This window comes from Coregonus clupeaformis, chromosome 10 (genome assembly GCF_020615455.1).
Source record: "Coregonus clupeaformis isolate EN_2021a chromosome 10, ASM2061545v1, whole genome shotgun sequence".
In the NCBI taxonomy this organism is placed as follows: domain Eukaryota; kingdom Metazoa; phylum Chordata; class Actinopteri; order Salmoniformes; family Salmonidae; genus Coregonus; species Coregonus clupeaformis.
This window is the reverse complement of record NC_059201.1, coordinates 40128829-40147352: the sequence shown is the minus strand read 5'-3', so window position 1 is coordinate 40147352 and position 18524 is coordinate 40128829. Positions and strand designations below refer to the sequence as shown.

Here is an 18524-nt window from a genome sequence, read left to right as displayed (position 1 = left end):
GCTTACATTGTCTGTGTTCAAATCACCCAATTAGAAAATCGCCAGAGAACAAGGCTCTATTGAAATCTCTCTCTCTCTCTCTCTCTTACACACATACTCACACACAGACACACACAAAAGTGCAGTATGCCTACTGTAAATTATTAGACATTTATAATCTATTATAGCCTATCTATTATCTATAATATTTTCTATATTTTCTATACTCTATTCTCTATTCTCTATTATTATTATTATTATTATTATTATTATTATTGTTGTTGTTATTATTATTATAGAAAACAAACTCATTCCCATTCAAGCCTTCCTCTAACCCCCCCCCCCCCAGTCCCAAATTTGAATGCAACCGGCAATAACTGTTGTCTGGACGTTGGAGGGGAGAGGGACAGAGAGAGGGACTCTCTCGCGGAGAAAAATACTATTTAAAAATAAAGGACTTTAGATCTCGAGAGAACTAGAACCCCTTGGGTATCGATATAGAGTCCACGTCAGAGAGAGGGAAAGAGGGGGTGTGTAAAGAAAAAGGGGTGAAGGGAGAGACATTTGGCTCGCTGTAGCTAACTTTTTGCAGACGTGACTAGCTAGCCAACTGACAAACAGATTGTTAATACAATGCCATGGAATTTATGAATAAACATTATCAACCAAGAGCTCAAGTTCACGCAAGCTCATCCGTTGAGATTGTAAATAACGCCTGACCGATTTAATTTTGGACCGTTTTTGAAGAAGACGAGAACGGGGTTGATTCCTTTTGAATAGCCTACTTTTGTCGTAAAAACAGTGAAGCGACTTTTCTTGCTCACTGTATGTGCATTGGAACCTGTTTTTCCACTGCTGCCTCGATGTTCTCTTGTTTTCCGTTGTGTTCATGCCTGACAGTTCTCACGGAAACAGACCCATATAGCAGCTCGCAGTCGGTAAGTGTTCTTTTGCACAGCATAAATAAATTATTGTAAATTACATTGGCTATGATGGATTATACTCCCACCGCAGACAATTCAATGTATCAATTTTAGGCTCCTTCAAACAGCAGGAGAAAGATACAATGTAACAGAATCCCACTGTGAAATGTAACAGTGTAGGTCCTGCAGAAGAACTTCTTCTGTTACATTGTATCTTTTCCCTTCTGTTTGAAGAAGTCTGCTGTGGGATGTTCATAAACTTGTTTTAGTGACTATACACCCTTTTGAAGGCAGCAACATGATTTTAATAATTAATTCCATAGAGTAAGTATAGGCTAAACTTGCATTTTTGTTTTATTAATTCAGTAATTTATCGTATCCTTTTGATGTCACTCTCCAGTAAATGAATGTCTGGGCTTAGTCTCAAGATAATTTCAGTAGAACCTATTTGGCTATCAGAGAGAATATAACAATGTAAACAACTTGGGCAATTAGCCTTTACATTTACATTTTAGTCATTTAGCAGACACTTATCCAGAGCAACTTACAGTTAGTGAGTGCATACATTTTTCATACTTTTTTCATACTGGCCCCCCGTGGGAATCGAACCCACAACCCTGGCGTTGCAAGCGCCATGCACTGAGCTACAGGAGGAGCCTTTGTATGGAGAAAAGCCTGAAGTTGATTGATTGTTATCTTTAACAAATGTTATCATGATCAGACATGCGCATTCCCTTATCTTATTGACCAGATAAGCATTGTTATGTATTTTCTCCTTGTCAGCTGTTTTTTTTTGGGGGGGGTGAGGGGGGTAATGATAGCTTGTGTCCCTCCGTGGCAGAGGAGTCACAAAGCGTCTCTAGTAACACCCCCCTCAATGCTTTCTCCCCTCTCCCACATCCCCCAGCTAGCCCCGCCCTCCCCCCCAAGAAAATGCCAGTCGACTAGCTAGGGCCAGATGGCTTTGCCTCAACGACCCTGGGAAAATGCAGAGATGGGGCCCTTCCCTGATCCGGAGTGAGAAAGAGAGAGAGGCAGATCAAAGAGAGGAGGAAAGAGCAGACGGTAAATGTTGGGGTGTGTTACTTAACTCTTAGTCTTTGAAGGCCTTTAGTGTACTGTGTACATGCTGTTTTTCCACTCTTACCTTTTAATTAGCGCTGAAGCACTCCTCATCACTCTCTGGGTCCCTCCAACCAGCAGCCTTGGTATTGACCTCAGGAGGGGCCCTTCTCAGCCTCAGCCACCATGGATGTCCTAATTCCCTAGTTCTCTCTGGCTAGAAAGAAGACTAATCGTTCTGAACTACTTTACTTTCCTAATTGTCTACTTTCACTCACCACCACTGATCTGAGAGTACATAGGTGAGATGTATAGTGACTGGAAATCCATCCATGGTTTTCTCCAAAAGCCATTTTCACAATGGCATTTTTATCCCAGAGTATTTCCAGGGTGAACAGGTTGATGATATTTTCAACCTGAGAGGCGTCAGCTCTGCTTAAGGACCAGGGTTGAAACAGGGTCAGAATGGAAAGGAGAGGTAAGAGGAGAGACACACTTGTCTGGCCTTATTGTAGCCCTGACCCAGTGAAGACTATGTTATTCATAATAGTCATTGGTCAGTCAGGCCTGGCCTTATTGTGGAAACTCTTCTACTGGTGGTGTCAATGTGAAGTAAAAAAGTCCTCTACTCTACTGTGTTTACTGACTGTCCACTCCACACCCCCATTAGAGACCATCAGCTGTGGTAGCAGAGGTCAACCCTGCCGATGCTCATTTGTTCCGGCCAACAACATAAACCATCAGAGAGTTGAAATATCTCAACGTTAGCTTAGCGTCTCTTAATCTGTAGGAGGACTGAGGAGGAGCGAGGGGGGCGGGGAGAGGTCGTGTTTAAATAAGACTGCTGTTGCAAAGCCTGGGGAAGCGGTATACCATCAGTGAGGGGTTGGAGAGTGCAGCATTCGAAGCATGCTCCCTGTCCTGTTGATCTGTAATGCAGTTGGATATCCTGGCCCTTTTTGCCGAGTTGGCATTTTGTTATATTTTTTTAAATGTGTAAAAATAAAATAAATCAATTTGTACTTTTACCCATATCCAATTGGTAGTTACAGTCTTGTCCCATTGTTGCACCTCGGAGAGGTGAAGGTCGAAAGCCATGCGTCCTCTGAAACACAACCATGCCAAGCTGCACTGCTTGCTTAACCCAGAAGCACCAATGGAAACACTGTCCATCTGGCAACTGAAGTCAGCTTGCAAGCGCACAGCCCACCACAAGGAGTCGCTAGAGCACAATGGGACAAGGAAATACCGGCCAGCCAAACCCTCCCATAACCCGGACGACGCTGTGCCGCCTCATGGGTCTCCCGGGTCTGTAGTGACACCTCACAGCCTGGGATCGAACCCGGGTCTGTAGTGACACCTCAAGCAATGCGATGCAGTGCCGTAGACCGCTGCGCCACTTGGGAGGCCCTGTAGAACTGAACATTTGTTGAAGTTTAACTTTCCATGGTCTGACAAGCCTGTCTCGCGTTCTCAGCATCAGGCTATTTCAGGCGAAGTCCTGTGATTGATAGATCCTCTAACCTCTTTTCATAGACATGTTCTGGGTCTGGATATCCCAGTGTTTTGTCCCCTGTAATGTTATTGCCGTATCTATATCCGTAAAGGTAAAATTGGTTGCATATAATGACTGCACAGAGCAGACGTCCTTGAATATGCAAACAAGGGCAGTCTCTCACATGATAACAAGATTTGTCATGGAATGTTTATTACCAGATGCATTTCATTGATTATAATGCCAAGTAACATTCTGAACTGTGTCTCAGTAATCCCAACATGGTCTACTCCTCAATCCGTCTCACTGTCTAGCTTCTTTGTGTCACAGACCTTCAAGTACCTAGGTCATAGGACAAGAGCTCAGACGAACAAGGCTAGCTCTGTTTGAAAGCGCAGGCCTACATAGTACAGTAATATCCTGTCACTGTGCAATGACTTGATCCATGTCTCCATCCTCTGAACCCTTGACTAAAACCCAGATTAGCATTCCTACTCTGGCTGGCCACACGCCTCTGTCTCCTGCAGTTCTATTTTAGTACCCCAGAAGTACTGGGATTACCCCTAATTCCTGGTTTAACCCCTCCACTCGCGCCTTTCACTTTAACCCCTTGCAATTCAGAGAGGGGACACAGTAGTACTGTAATGTGGATTTCGGCTACTTTATCGCCTTGAACTCTGATAGAGAAAAGCCTCAGTTATACAGTATTTAGGCTAGGAATCGAGGCTGCAGTGTTCTTGTATGTTATCACACTCTATGAAGTGTTGACTCCTAGTCACAGTAGGGAGAGTGGGCTAAATTGAGCCATTTTTTACATTCAGCATCACTGGAAATATAGTAATCAATAGAGCCATCAATGGAAATATAGTATTCTGGCCATCTGTAAATGGTCATACTATCAACAAACTCTCTGTTGATAAGCAACTGCTTGCTAAGGTTATGGTTAGGGTTAGGTTTAGAATAAGGGTTAGGGCTAGTGTTAGGGAAAGTAGATAGTTGAAATGTTACTGATAGTCTGTAGAGCATCTACAGATGGACTATCCAAATAAAGTTTTACCTGTATTCTTTCTAACAAAGATATCTACATATATTTCAGGATGTTGTGTATCCCTGGAAATAATCAGAATTCATGTCAACATTACAGTTTTGAAAACATAGATTGTCCAAAAAAAGTAGTCTCTTGGCACAACTAACCCTAGGTATGGGGTAAGTTAAGCCACCTACACATTTCTGTACTGAATGAAATATTACCACTACCTTTTTAAAACCATGTTTATCTTTATTTCCTAAACACAATTCAACACAATCACAATCACTTTTTTTGTCTTTTAATTATTTTAAGCATCTTTTAATGCAGGCTTCACACCTAACAAAAACGTGGTACTTTTTTAAAACACTTTTGACATAGGCCAGGCCCTGTTGTTACCTCATATCCAAGCGATAATGCCTTGCATGACGCCTGAGAAGAAAACACTTCAATTTGCTCAACTTGCCGTTAGCTCAACCATTGGCTCAATTTACCCCAAAGCAAACATTTTGACTAGATTAGTCCACACAGCTACAAGGATGCACTGTCATGCTAGGTTAAGGACCTCATATTGAAGCTTATAGAGACCCCAACAGAAGTATAGAACAATCTTTAAATGATCTACATGGGCGGCTCAACTCTCCCCTACAATGTGTTTGTCCTAATTAATAATCATTTTAGCAGCAGCGTAGTCATCTAATACAACATAGTCGTCTAATACTGAATGAGTTACTGTCCTGATTTTCATCATATCCCATGGTTGTCAGGCATTGCTCTGCCAGGCCTGGTTTAGGCAACATACTGCACTGGAGTAGCCTATACTCTACTGTACTGGACTGTGTTGGTCCTGCACTGGCAGAGTGTATTTATACACTGACCACACTAGGATCTCCCACAAATGAGCCTCTACAGTTAAGAGAGCCTGGAAATAGAGTCTATGTTGAACCTTGTTGGCAAGAGGAGATGCTTGTTGTGGATGGATGAGGCTGGGAGATGGACAGAGTCTTGTCCTGTAGCATTAGTCTAGGAGGGGTGGTGGAGAAGTATTTGGGTGTGGAAGAGTCCTGTTGTCTCACTAACCGAGCCGAGCACCTAAAAGAGGGGTAGTGGTGGTTTTTGGGGTCTTGGAGATCCACTCACACCCATTCATAGACTGAAAGTATTGGGTGATGTTGTTTTCTTTTGGCTAAGAGGATGCCAGATAAACTTTGTAGTGTACACGAAGGAGGGGTATGGGAGATATTTTAGGACGGGAGAGACCATAAGGAGGTACAATTATACCCTGGCACCAGACAGACAGACGTTGGGTGGAATAGAAGAGCTGCTCTGCGCTGCTATAAATGACAGAGCTGACCTGGAAGTGGCAGGGACCAGAGATACAGAGACGCAGTGTGGGATAGTGAACTCTTCAAGGCCCATCACTCCCTCCACTCCACACTACAGTAGATAGAGTCTAGCTGTTACTACAAGTAATATGTATACTGAGTGTACAAAACATTAGGAATACCTGCTCTTTCCATGACATAGACTGACCAGGTGAATCATGGTGAAAGCTATGATCCCTTATTAATGTCGCCTGTTAAATCCACTTCAATCAGTGTAGATGAAGGGGAGGAAACAGGTTAAAGAAGGATTTTTAAGCCTTGAAACAATTGAGACATGGATTGTGTATGTGTGCCATTCAGAGGGTGAATGGGCAAGACAAAATATTGAAGTGCCTTTGAACGGGGTATGGTAGTAGGTGCCAGGCACACCGGTTTGTGTGTGTCAAGAACTGCAACGCTGCTGGGTTTTTCACGCTCAACAGTTTCCCATGTGAATCAAGAATGGTCCACTACCCAAAGGACATCCAGCCATCTTGACACAACTGTGGGAAGTATTGTAGTCAACATGGGCCAGCATCCCTGTGGAAAGCTTTCGACACCATGTAGAGTCCATGCCCCGACGAATTGAGGCTGTTCTGAAGGCAAAAGTGGTTGCAACTCAATATCAATTTGATTCAACTCTTCAGATACATTTATACAAGGACCATTCAACGGTTATCAAATCAAATCAAATTTGTCACATACACATATGTTTTTACATTTACATTTCAATCATTTAGCAGACTCTCTTATCCAGAGCGACTTACAGTTAGCAGATGTTATTGCGGGTGTAGCGAAATGCTTGTGTTTCTAGCTCCAACAGTGCAGTATTGTCACGATCGTTTATGGAAGATACGGACCAAGGCGCAGCGTGATAAGCGTACATTTTATTAAGTACTTAACACACGACAAACAAACGAAACGTGAAGTCCTAGGTTACACAAAACAAACCTTAACGGAACAAGATCCCACCCCGACTAGTGCCAAACAGGCTGCCTAAGTATTGGCCCCAATCAGAGACAACGAGATACAGCTGCCTCTGATTGGGAACCACCCTGGCCAACATAGATCTAAACGATCTAGAACATAAACATAGAAAATATAACACAAAAACTACACACCCTGGCTCAACATTTCAGAGTCCCCAGAGCCAGGGCGTGACAAGTATATCTAACATTTGACAACAATATACACAATACACACAACCTAAAAGTAAAATAATGGAATTAAGGAATATATAAATATTATAAATATTAGGATGAGCAGTGTCGGAGTGGCATAGACTAAAATACAGTAGAATAGAATACAGTATATACAGATGAGTAAAGCAAAAATATGTAAACATTATTAGAGTGACTAGTGTTCCATTATTAAAGTGGGCAGTAATTTCAAGTATATGTACATGGGGCAGCAGCCTCTAAGGTGCAGGGTTACGTAAGTGGGTGGAAGCCGCCTAGTGATGGCTATTTAACAGTCTGATGGCCTTGAGATAGAAGCTGTTTTTTAGTCTCTTGGTCCCAGCTTTGATGCACCTGTACTGACCTCGCCTTCTGGATGATAACGGGGTGAACAGGCAGTGACTCGGGTGGTTGTTGTCCTTGATGATCTTTTTGGCTTTCCTGTGACATTGGGTGCCGTAGGTGTCATGGAGGGCAGGTAGTTTGCCCCCGGTGATGCGTTGGGAAAACCGCACTACCCTCTGGAGAGCCCTGCGGTTGTGGGCAGTGCAGTTGCCGTACCAGGCGGTGATACGGCCCGACAGGATGCTCTCAATTGTGCATCTTTAAAAGTTTGTGAGGGTTATAGGTGCCAAGCCAAATTTCTTCAGCCTCCTGAGGTTGAAGAGGCGCTGTTGCACCTTCTTCACCACACTGTCTGTGTGGGTGGACCATTTCAGATCGTCAGTGATGTGTACGCCGAGGAACTTGAAGCTTTCCACCTTCTCCACAGCGGTCCTGTCGATGTAGATTGGGCGTGCTCCCTCTGCTGTTTCCTGAAGTCCACGATCAGCTCCTTTGTTTTGTCAACATTGCGGGAGAGGTTATTTTCCTGGCAACACACTCTCAGGGCCTTCACCTCATCTCTGTTACTTACAGTTAGTATCTTAACTTAGCAGGCTAACATTTACAGTGCCATTAGATTTGAACATTACCTGAGCAGAATGTTGTGGTCTTGACAGCTAAAGAAATGAGTTCCACAAATATATGCAATGTTTGAGCTGAGCTATTACAGCTTAACATTCAAACCTGACTGACCTCAACATTTAGGTGAATCTTTTCCACTTGCTGTGGCTAGGGATCCACTCACTGGTTTTTGTGTTCATAGTGACTCCCTCGCACTCCACCTAATCTGGCCTTGTAATGACTCTCTATATCATTATGTCTTAAATCCTTTCTTCTAGTCTAGTAGCTCTAAACTGTGTGACGTGTAGACCTAATTCTTATGTTGGATGTTTGCTCTCACAAAGACCATCATCACCCTTTTACTTTAATGATAAGTACACTACATTTACTATCCAAATAATCAGATATTGTTATTACAGTCCATTTCACTTGTTGTAGGCTATTTAACAACTGATTGGAATTATAATGGAGATGGAGGGCATATCTGGCTCTGAACTACATTCACATTGCCAGTCTGTCGAAAAAGAATCCCCATTTGTATAAACATGGAATTTTTGATGTGCATGGGTGGGGATAATTAGAATGTGTGGATTGGAGTTTGTGTATTTGCATGAGTGTGTGGGTGCGTGACATGTGGGTCTGTTGATGCAGATTTTGTGTGTGTGTGTGTGTGTGTGTGCATCTGTGTGCATACGTGTGCATACGTGTGCATACGCGCGCATACGCACGTGTGCCTGTGCCTTGAATCTGCAAGTCTGTGTGGGTGTTAGTGAGAGGTGTGTTGGAACATGCGTGAGAGCACGCGTGGAAGTAGGGTGTGTCTACGTGTGTCCGCGTGTATCATACACATGTGACTCTGCCTCTCGAAAAGGCCTCTCATTGTTTCTCTGTTACTGTACGCTTTCTTCCTTTTTTGTAAGGAGCTCTCTACAATCAGAGTTGAAAGGCCTCCATTGTCTGGGCTTTTCTCAAAGGCAAGCGCAGAGTGGAAGGGCTTGATGGAGAATAGGAACTCTCTCTGAGACTGATACAACTATTAGAATATTTAAAGGGCTAGACTGTGTTAGACCATGTGTTAAACAGTGGGTTTCCTGGAAACTCATTCAGATATAATATAAAAGATGTGTACACCATCGGAGACAGTTTTCACAGGTACTTGCTTGTCTGTAAGTGAAGAAATGTATAGACTACATAGGAGTTGCAAAGTAGATACTTTTTAATTGATGTAGTTCTGTTCTTGTTTATTAATGTTCTGTATTATGGCATGTTTTATGTTTTTGTGTGGACCCCAGGAAGAGTAGCTGCTGCTTTCGCTACAGCTAATGGAGATCCTAATAAAATACCAAATGGTTTGGGGGGTTGGATAGTCATGTATGATCTTTTATGATGACTTTACAGAGGTTTGTTATTTTGGAACATCTGTACATGTTTGAAAGGTCAGTGGTCTTAGAGTGCATGTCAGTGTTAGGCGTTGTTGTAAAGCTACTGCCCCTCAAATCACTTCCTATACATTCTCACTCTGTAATTACTACTTTCTGAAGGGTTTACAACCTAAATTCACTCTCTCTCGCTCTCACTCTCTTTGGAGAGCACTGTAGGGTCCAGAAAACAGTGGGGACATTCATGGGGAGAGCTCTCTGCTCTCGGCCAAGCCTGGCTGAATGAAGGCTGGAGGCATGGAGGGAGGGGAGTAGGAGGGAGGTAGGAAAGAGTGCAACAGTGCCAAAATCACTGCAAGTCCCCCCCCCTCTGCCTCATTTACTCTTGAGGAACAAAGTGTTGTTTGCGAGGCACTGGTCAGAGATTTAGGGAGAAGAGAGACAGAGACAGTCTGAGAGAGAGAATGGTGGCGAGCTGTGGCTTTATCACCAACTTCAGAAAAAATTCTGAATGTGAGGATGTGAAAGGAGTGTAGAAGAGGCATAATGAGGTCTTTAGGGCTGGTAGGTCATTCAATCCATTCTCGTTTCATGTTTCCTTCCTTAGTCAGCGTGGATGAGTAAAGTTTATCATAGATCTGTGGTTTACCATAGGGGTCTACTCATGATAAAAAATCGGAGAAAATGCACTTAATGACTTGTAACCATGGTATTTATGTTCCTCCTCAATAGAACATAGTGTCTATTCTTTGCCTTATAAGAGATAAAAGCGAGGCTGTCTGTGGCTGTCTCTCGGTAGACCTCTGTCAAACACTGTCACATCTCATGTGGGGTGCAGCTCATTTGCTCCCTGTTTTGTCTCTTCATTTCCTGTCAAATGAGCTCCCAAATGGAACAGCCTGATTTAAAAGCGGGATTTTCATGTTTTCATTCTCTGCTCAAAACAGCCATTCACTCGTCAGGACTGCCTGTAATCTTTTTAGCATTCCTCAAGAACGACAAGATCAATTTAGTAACGACAAGGTATATTTAGTGCAGCAATTTGACTTCATAAGAAACAAAATGGAAGAGGTCTCGGTGCACAATAGATCAACATGTCTTTCATTTCTATATTTGATTTGATTATAAATAATTCGTGACCAGGTTTCAACATGAAAGTATAGTTTCAGACAGGTCAGTGAGAGGGGTTATTGAAATTCAGGAGGATTTGTAAATCTACCCAGAGAGCGTATTTGACCTATTTGACCACATTAAAAAAGGGGCTTTGTTTGTACACAAGTTGTGATCAAGTTGCTAGCCAGAGAGCATTCTCTCATTGTTTCTACCACTCAGCGGTGAATGTTGATATCATAGAGTGTCTCCGACATTAGAGCATGAGTGAGTGCATCTGGATCCATGGATGAAAGGCCCATATAAACACAATCATTATCATTAGTTCCGAGATCATTTTGAACATGTGGACTGAGGGTGGAATGTTTTATTTGAATTGTTTAGAGATGATAACCGACAAAAACAAATGCAGCTGAACTCATGGTCAACATGTTCTAATAGCCAAGGCATTCAAAACAATATCACAGAAGTTCTATATGAGTCTGTTATGTTGTGATCCTATTGGAGCTATACCCTGTAACCCATTGGATCCACATTTCTAAACAGCTTCTATCCCCTGGCCGTGACTAACAACTGCTGCTCTCCCTCTCCCACAGACTATCCACACTGACCTTATGTCCATCCTCAGGTCTCTACCCACTCAGACAGAACCTACGCTGCAGCTAAAATTTTAATTGATTACATTTATTTATCCATTATGCTGCTGCCCATTGATTGCCATTAACATTATTTATCCTGCTACTGGTCACAATTACTCCAGTTTACATGTATATACAGTATAACCATTAGTATATTGTTCTCATGTTGTCTATTTGGTCTCGTCTCCTTCGCCACTTCTGCTGTGACTGTGCACCTTCCCCTTTACCAACACACACAGCAAGCCCCTCCCCCTGCCAACAACAAAGATGAGAGATCACTTCTTCCTCTCTGACAAGCGGTCATATGGACACTGAAAGACATTGAGACATTATTTTACTGTAATAGAGGAGAAGTTAACCTTTCTAACGATACCCTTTTTATGTCTCAACTTCTCAAATTGCACATAGAGCAGATTACTAAAACAGGAGGATCAATGAACATTGATTCTGGAAAATTTATACTCAGTTTGTCACGTACCGCTAGCAGCATTTTAGCCAAAGACTGCTATGCTAGCTTTCTAGTCTGTTTTTTATGAATGTGCAATAAGCATAAAACACAATTATCTAAGGAATTGTCAACTCGTTCTCATTCTGAGAAATAAGATAGGCCACTTGATTTCAACATCTGAAAAGTGGACAGGCTAGCATGCTGTTCAAAAAGTTAGAGACGGACAGAAGGGTGAAATATAAAGATTAGCTGGCTACTCACTAGCAGTGGGCTTGTGCTTGAGAGATTGTTTATGAGACCTGTGTTAATTTTCTATAATGTCTGCTATAAGAAGTTAGTCATTATTAGTAAATGTGCATTATGCATGGTTCTGGTTAAATTTGTAACAAAAATGACATTTTCATAGACAGACTTGAAAGCCAGATCAGTGATTATTGGTTGTGGCCTAGGTATAATTTCACAAGCCCTGAATTCATTAGATTATTGCTTACTGTTTGAAATACAGTGTATTTTACTTTTAATTGTACAACAAAACGTATCAAAAATCTAGATACTGTATATATTGTGAATCGCCCATAAGTTTGAAAAAATAGAGGAAAGACTAAAATAAGTGCCCTGTAGCTCAGTTGGTAGAGCATGGCGCTTGCAACGCCAGGGTTGTGGGTTCGTTTCCACGGGGGGCCAGTATGAAAATGTATGCACTCACTAACGGTAAGTCGCTCTGGATAAGGGCGTCTGCTAAATGACTAAAATGTTAAAATGCTTGCAGTAAAAACATTGTACATTTAAAACTCTTGACACTGGACGTCTTTGGCCCTACTATCAGTCACTTTTTTTGTATAAACCCACCTCAACTACTCCAGTGCACATTGAATAAGGTACTGGCACTGACCTGTATATACTTGCATTCTCGTGTTTCTTCAACTCACATTGTAGTTCTTGTGTGGGTTTTATTTTAATTGTAATGTTTTATTCTATTTTCTATTATTATCTATATTATTATTATTATCACTGCATTGTTGGGAAAGAGCTCTCAATGTAATCATTTCACTGTACTGTTTTACACGTGCATCCTGTGCACGTGGCAAATAAACTTTGAAACTTGAAACTAGATTTAACCAGTCAGTTAATCAGTCTTGGTGTTGACGCTCCAGCCTCCAAATCCAACTCTCCTCTTCCTGCTCTGTTTCCTGCCCTCAGGGTAGGGTCACCTCCAAAACAGCCCTGCCACTGATCTCCACTTCTTCTTCTGGGCCACAGCTTCCTACCAATGAGAGAGCAGAGGGGGAAGTGGGGTTAGGGGTCAGAGGTTTTGAGGTTAAAGTTTCCGGCCTTGTGGATGGAAGGTCAGGAAACCCAATAACCTAGTGTGGAAAACATATGCATGTATCTATATTATTTTTTCTTATGGTTCGCTTTAGGAGGCAGCCATGGTCAGGGCAATATTACAACCATGTCAACAAGTATGCATGAATCCATGCATGTTTCTCTAAGGCAAACACAGTTGGTACAAGATGGACGCCATGAAGTGTGTTGCTCCCATTATGTCCATACTGTTCTCCAGTCTCTACCGCCAGTCTTTGGGCAGGGCACGGTGTGCACGGTTTTTGGCATTAGTGGTCATGGAGGATTACTTTTATAGCTTCATCTGTAAAGCAGGGTAGCTGTAGACCCACGGGCATCATGCCCAGTCAGGGGGAGACCATGGCACATGGCACAGTCTCACATACCCTCCCTGTGCCAAGCTGTGCCTCCAAACAGCTGGGCTCTAACATTGAATTCTCAGCTGCCCCCTGCCTTAAAGCCAGAGCACCTTGGAATCCCCAGCACCCCCATCAGTGGTTAATTAAACCCACCCAATTAGCTATGTGGGGAACCTGGGCATGGCTTTGCCTGTCTCTCAGCTGTTGTGGCTTGAGCTAACCCCGTCCCACCCTCCCTCCCTGGTGTTTGTCAAGCAAGTGTGTCAGGCAACATTCTAAAGTAATTTGTTCCAAGGTCATTTCATACCAACATACTCAGTGATCTATACGTGTGACTGTGAGGCTTACCACTAAAACATTTGCTTTTTTGTTTATCTCTGTATACTCATACAGCACTAGCAGCAACTTTTTGTTGTTATTGTCGTCATGACAACACACGGAGAAATGTCATACTGGAATGAGGTCATTCAATATATACTTCATCAAAATGTATCGAAGAGAGTATTTCTCAACTTCTGCGCCTTGGCACCCAAGAGCTCCAAGACTAAACATGGAGCCACGTCACTTCCTCCTTATTTGGTGAGATTGGGCAAAAATATCAGCATTCCGGACAGCTACCAGCTAGACCCCATCTACCCCCCTCGTCCTTCATCCTTCATCCACCCACATGCTCAATGGCAAACACACACACACGTACACACACACGTACACATACACACACACCGCCTTCTTTCCCTTGGTTCCCTCCATCTCTATGTTGTCTGTGCCTCTCTCCCAGCATGCTTTGCTGTGTGTGCCAGTAGAGGTCACGGCTGGGGTCTCAGAGCCTTTGTGCCGCCCCATAATGGCTCCATTATCCCTGAGAGGCACAGACTCCAGGCCTCTCCAGGCCTCTCACACTGGTCACCATTGTGACTCACACAGGGACAATTTGGGGACAGATACAGGGACGTGGGAAAGAGTTGGTGTGTGTGTGTGAGTACGAACGTGTGAGGGAATTTGTGTGTGTGTGAGTGTGTGTATGGTCAGATGCACAAGTCGTTTGGCTTGATGGATTACCCACAACAATCGGTTTTTTTACTTTTTCAGAGGTGACCAGTTATCTTAGTTTCTCCTTGCGTTTAAAACCGTCTCCTACTGTATTCCTTGTTTTGGTCCAGCTGAGAACAGCTTTCCACATGTTTGATTTGAGTTGAGTGGAGCCTAGTGGTTAGAGCATTGCACATCTGTCAAACTGCCCTTGAGCAAGGCACTTAACCCTAATTGCTACAGGATTGCAGTCAAACATTTTTTTAATCCCTTGCCGTGACCCCACTCTCTAAGGGGGTCAAATGTTATTTGTCACATGCGCCGAATACAACAGGTGTAGACCTTACAGTGAAATGCTTACTTACAAGTCCTTAACGAAAAATGTAGTTTTAATAAAGAATACCTAAAAAAAAAGCAGTAGAATAACAAAAGCGAGGCTGTATACAGGGGGTACCGGCACAGAGTCAATGTGCGGGGGTAATTGAGGTAATATGTACATGTAGGTAGAGTTATTAAAGTGACTATGCATCGATAATTAACAGAGAGTAGCAGCAGTGTAAAAGGGGGCGGGGGTGGGGGCAATGCAAATAGTCTGGGTAGCCATTTGATTAGATGTTCAGGAGTCTTATGGCTTGGGGGTAGAAGCTGTTTAGAAGCCTCTTGGACCTAGACTTGGCGCTCCGGTACCACTTGCCGTGCGGTAGCAGAGAGAACAGTCTATGACTAGGGTGGCTGGAGTCTTTGACCATTTTTAGGGCCTTCCTCTGACACCGCCTGGTATAGAGTTCCTGGATGGCAGGAAGCTTGGCTCCAGTGATGTACTGGGCTGTACGCACTACCCTCTGTAGTGCCTTGTGATCGGAGGCCGAGCAGTTGCCATACCAGGCAGTGATGCAACCAGTCAGGATGCTCTCGATGGTGCAGCTGTAAAACCTTTTGAGGATCTGAGGACCCATGCCAAATCTTTTCAGTCTCCTTAGGGGGAATAGGTTTTGTCGTGCTCTCTTCACGACTGTCTTGGTGTGCTTGGACCATGTTAGTTTGTTGGTGATGTGGACACCAAGGAACATGTAGCTCTCAACCTGCTCCACTACAGCCCCGTCGATGAGAATGGGGGCGTGCTCGGTCCTCTTCTTTTTCCTGTAGTCCACAATCATCTTCTTTGTCTTGATCACGTTGAGGGAGAGGTTGTTGTCCTGGCACCACACGGCCAGGTCTCTGACCTCCTCCCTATAGGCTGTCTCGTCGTTGTCGGTGATCAGGCCTACCACTTAATGATGGTGTTGGAGTCGTGCCTGGCCATGCAGTCATGAGTGAACAGGGAGTACAGGAGGGGACTGAGCACGCACCCCTGAGGGGCCCCCGTGTTGAGGATCAGCGTGGCGGATGTGTTGTTACCTACCCTTACCACCTGGGGGCGGCCCGTCAGGAAATCAAGGATCCAGTTGCAGAGGGAGGTGTTTAGTCCCAGGGTCCATAGCTTAGTGATGAGCTTTGAAGGCACTATGGTGTTGAAGCTGAGCTGTAGTCAATGAATAGCATTCTCACATTTTTGGACTCTAAACAGATATGGAGATGAAAATCTTTCATAGTTTGCAAAAGTTCTATCTTTTGACTTGTGCACAATCAGTGGATGTTTGTTTCGGCTTTATATTTTACATTTTAATAGTACCATTTCATGGTATAGCATGTAAACTTTGACTAGGGTAGGTTTAAGGTAATGCCACGAAATCTATACATATCGCCATAACTGAACATGATGAAAGAGAAGTCCATAATAGCCTCAAAGTGAAATGCCCTCATGTTTCACAATATGGGCGATACTGCACAGCACATAATTTGCTGAACATATTCTCTGTATCATATTTCAGTCTCACTCTAAAGCATTCATTATACTGTCCACACCCTCTCATACCTACTTGGAAAGTAGTGCCACAGACACAGCAGACCAGTGGGACTGTGGAACTCTCAGCTGGCCAGATCATTTGTCTTTCCTTTTCCTCTGGCCTTTAGAAAACAAGTGAGACAGAACAGATAGGACTATCTGGCAGAGACAGAGAGGCAGACACGTGAAGGACTGAGTGAATGCAGCAAGAACTCTTCCTCCAGCTCTGGAAAAAGAGAGTGGACAAGAGAGCTGGGACCTCATTCTTTCCATGTCAAGTCATGGCCAGGTCAAAATGTATAGCCATGTGTCTCAGAGAGAGAGGGAGAAGGAAAGAGAAGTTTAAAAGTAGAAGGAAAGTTTGGGAGAATGGAGGGAGGGAGATAGTGACACAGAAGACAGATGAGGAGAAAGAGGGGGAGACTGAGAAGTGAGAGAGCAGATGAGGAAAGCGGGAAGCCAGCGGCGTGACTGTTTTTGTCCTGAGCCTGAAAACGTGAGTTTGCTGTAATCGGATCGGAACTGGGGTGAGATCATAAAGAAGGCCAGCCAGCAGCCCCAGAGAGAGCGGCCCACCCTGAGCCATGAGACCCTACACCTCCTCCCCAATCCCCCGCAACAGGCAGACTGGGAGGGGGGTTGGTGCTGCCTGATTAACCCCTCACTAGCACCACTCGACGTCCATAGCCCCACTTTTAATAAAGTAATTTACTTTCACCCAGACATTTTTACTACATAGCCTAGTTTAAATGTATGACACTGACACCTCAAGTCCAATTTAGTGTAAATAAAAAATGAAAACAACTTTGACCCCATTAAACTTGAGTGGGTATTTGCTGCTGATATGATATCAGTGCTGAATATGCTCACAGAAAATGGGTCAAGTGTATGCTAAATTGGATGGTGTTAAATAGATGCCAAACTTGAGTGGACACTGGACATGTAGATTAGAATGGTCATAATTACATGCAGTAGAGCAGACAAACACACAACAATGCCGGTACTCTGCAAAAAGCTATTCTATAAGATGTGCCGATAGTCAGTACTGATGTATTTATTTTAGTACTTTTGGTATTTGTTTTTCAGCAAGGTACTACAGGAAGTCCCTGGAGTATGTGGTTGTCCATGTTTATGTGCTTCAACCAGACTGTAGTCATGGCAACAGGGTGTATGTGTGGTGGTATACAGTACTGTGTGCTATCATGGGAGGCTAGCAGAGTGTCACCAGGGAGAAGTCACAGTTGGCCGGCAGATTTCACACTTCTCCTGAAGCCTCGGGGAACAGTGGTCTGAAGCAGGGGTGGTGGGGGTGAGGAGGAGGGGGGTTCTGGAGTGCTCCACATGTAACATGTTAAACTTTTGAGTCATTCAGCATGAATGGAGTCTCGCTGCAACTCATCACTATATAATCTCTGTGTTGTGGGTAAGGCTATCTAAGGCAGTGTTTGTTAGATTGAGAAGTTACGTGGAGAGGTCTGCTCTGTTCTCTTTGCCAGTACTGTGTCTAAAGTCCTAACAGAGAGTCCTAACAAAAAAATGAACAGTCATTTTAACACATTGTGATGCTCTGTGATGATCTACACTACATTACCAAAAGTATGTGGACACCTGCTCGTCGAACATCTCATTCCAAAATCATGGCCATTAGTATGGAGTTGGTCCCTCCTTTGCTGCTATAACAGCCTCCACTCTTCTGGGAAGTATTTCCACTAGATGTTGGAACATTGCTGCAGGGGCTTGCTTCCATTCAGCCACAAGAGCATTAGTGAGGTTGGGCACTGATGTTGGGCGATTAGGCCTGGCTCACAGTCGGCGTTCCAATTCATCCCAAAGGTTTTCGATGGGGTTGAGGTCAGGGCTCTGTGCAGGCCAGTCATGTTCTTCCGCACTGATCTTGACAAACAATTTCTGTATGGACCTCGCTTTGTGCACAGGGGCATTGTCATGCTGAAACAGGAAAGGGCCTTCCCCAAACGGTTGCCACAAAGTTGGAAGCACAGAATCATCTAGAATGTCATTGTATGCTGTAGTGTTAAGATTTCCCTTCACTGGAACTAAGGGGCCTAGCCCGAACCATGAAAAACACCCCCTGACCATTATTCCTCCTCCACCAAACTTTACAGTTGGCATTATGCATTGGGGCAGGTAGCATTCTCCTGGCATCTGCCAAACCCAGATTAGTCCGTCGGACTGCCAGATGGTGATGCGTGATTCATCACTCCAGAGAACGCGTTTCCACTGCTCCAGAGTCCAATGGCGGCAAGCTTTACCCCACTCCAGCCGACGCTTGGCATTGTGCATGGTGATCTTAGGCTTGTGTGTGGCTGCTCGGCCATGGAAACCCATTTCATGAAGCTCC

At 43.8% G+C, this 18524-nt stretch overlaps 1 protein-coding gene across 3 annotated transcripts in view; it reads left to right on the top strand.

Annotated features, from left to right (window-relative positions):
• The first annotated feature begins 376 nt into the window (after positions 1–376).
• Positions 377–18524, top strand: part of LOC121575158 (transmembrane protein 198-like) — a 30091-nt gene continuing 11943 nt past the window's right edge. Inside the window, exon 1 of one of the 3 annotated variants that reach the window (XM_041888067.2) lies at positions 377–917. Coding sequence is in view for 1 of the 3 variants with exons in the window: in XM_045223023.1 (XP_045078958.1) it covers positions 1972–1979 (8 nt within the window). In the remaining 2 variants the exon portion in view is untranslated. Of the gene's footprint in view, positions 918–1824; positions 1980–18524 lie in introns of those variants that run through there. The other 2 variants (XM_045223024.1, XM_045223023.1) reach the window with 2 other exon arrangements.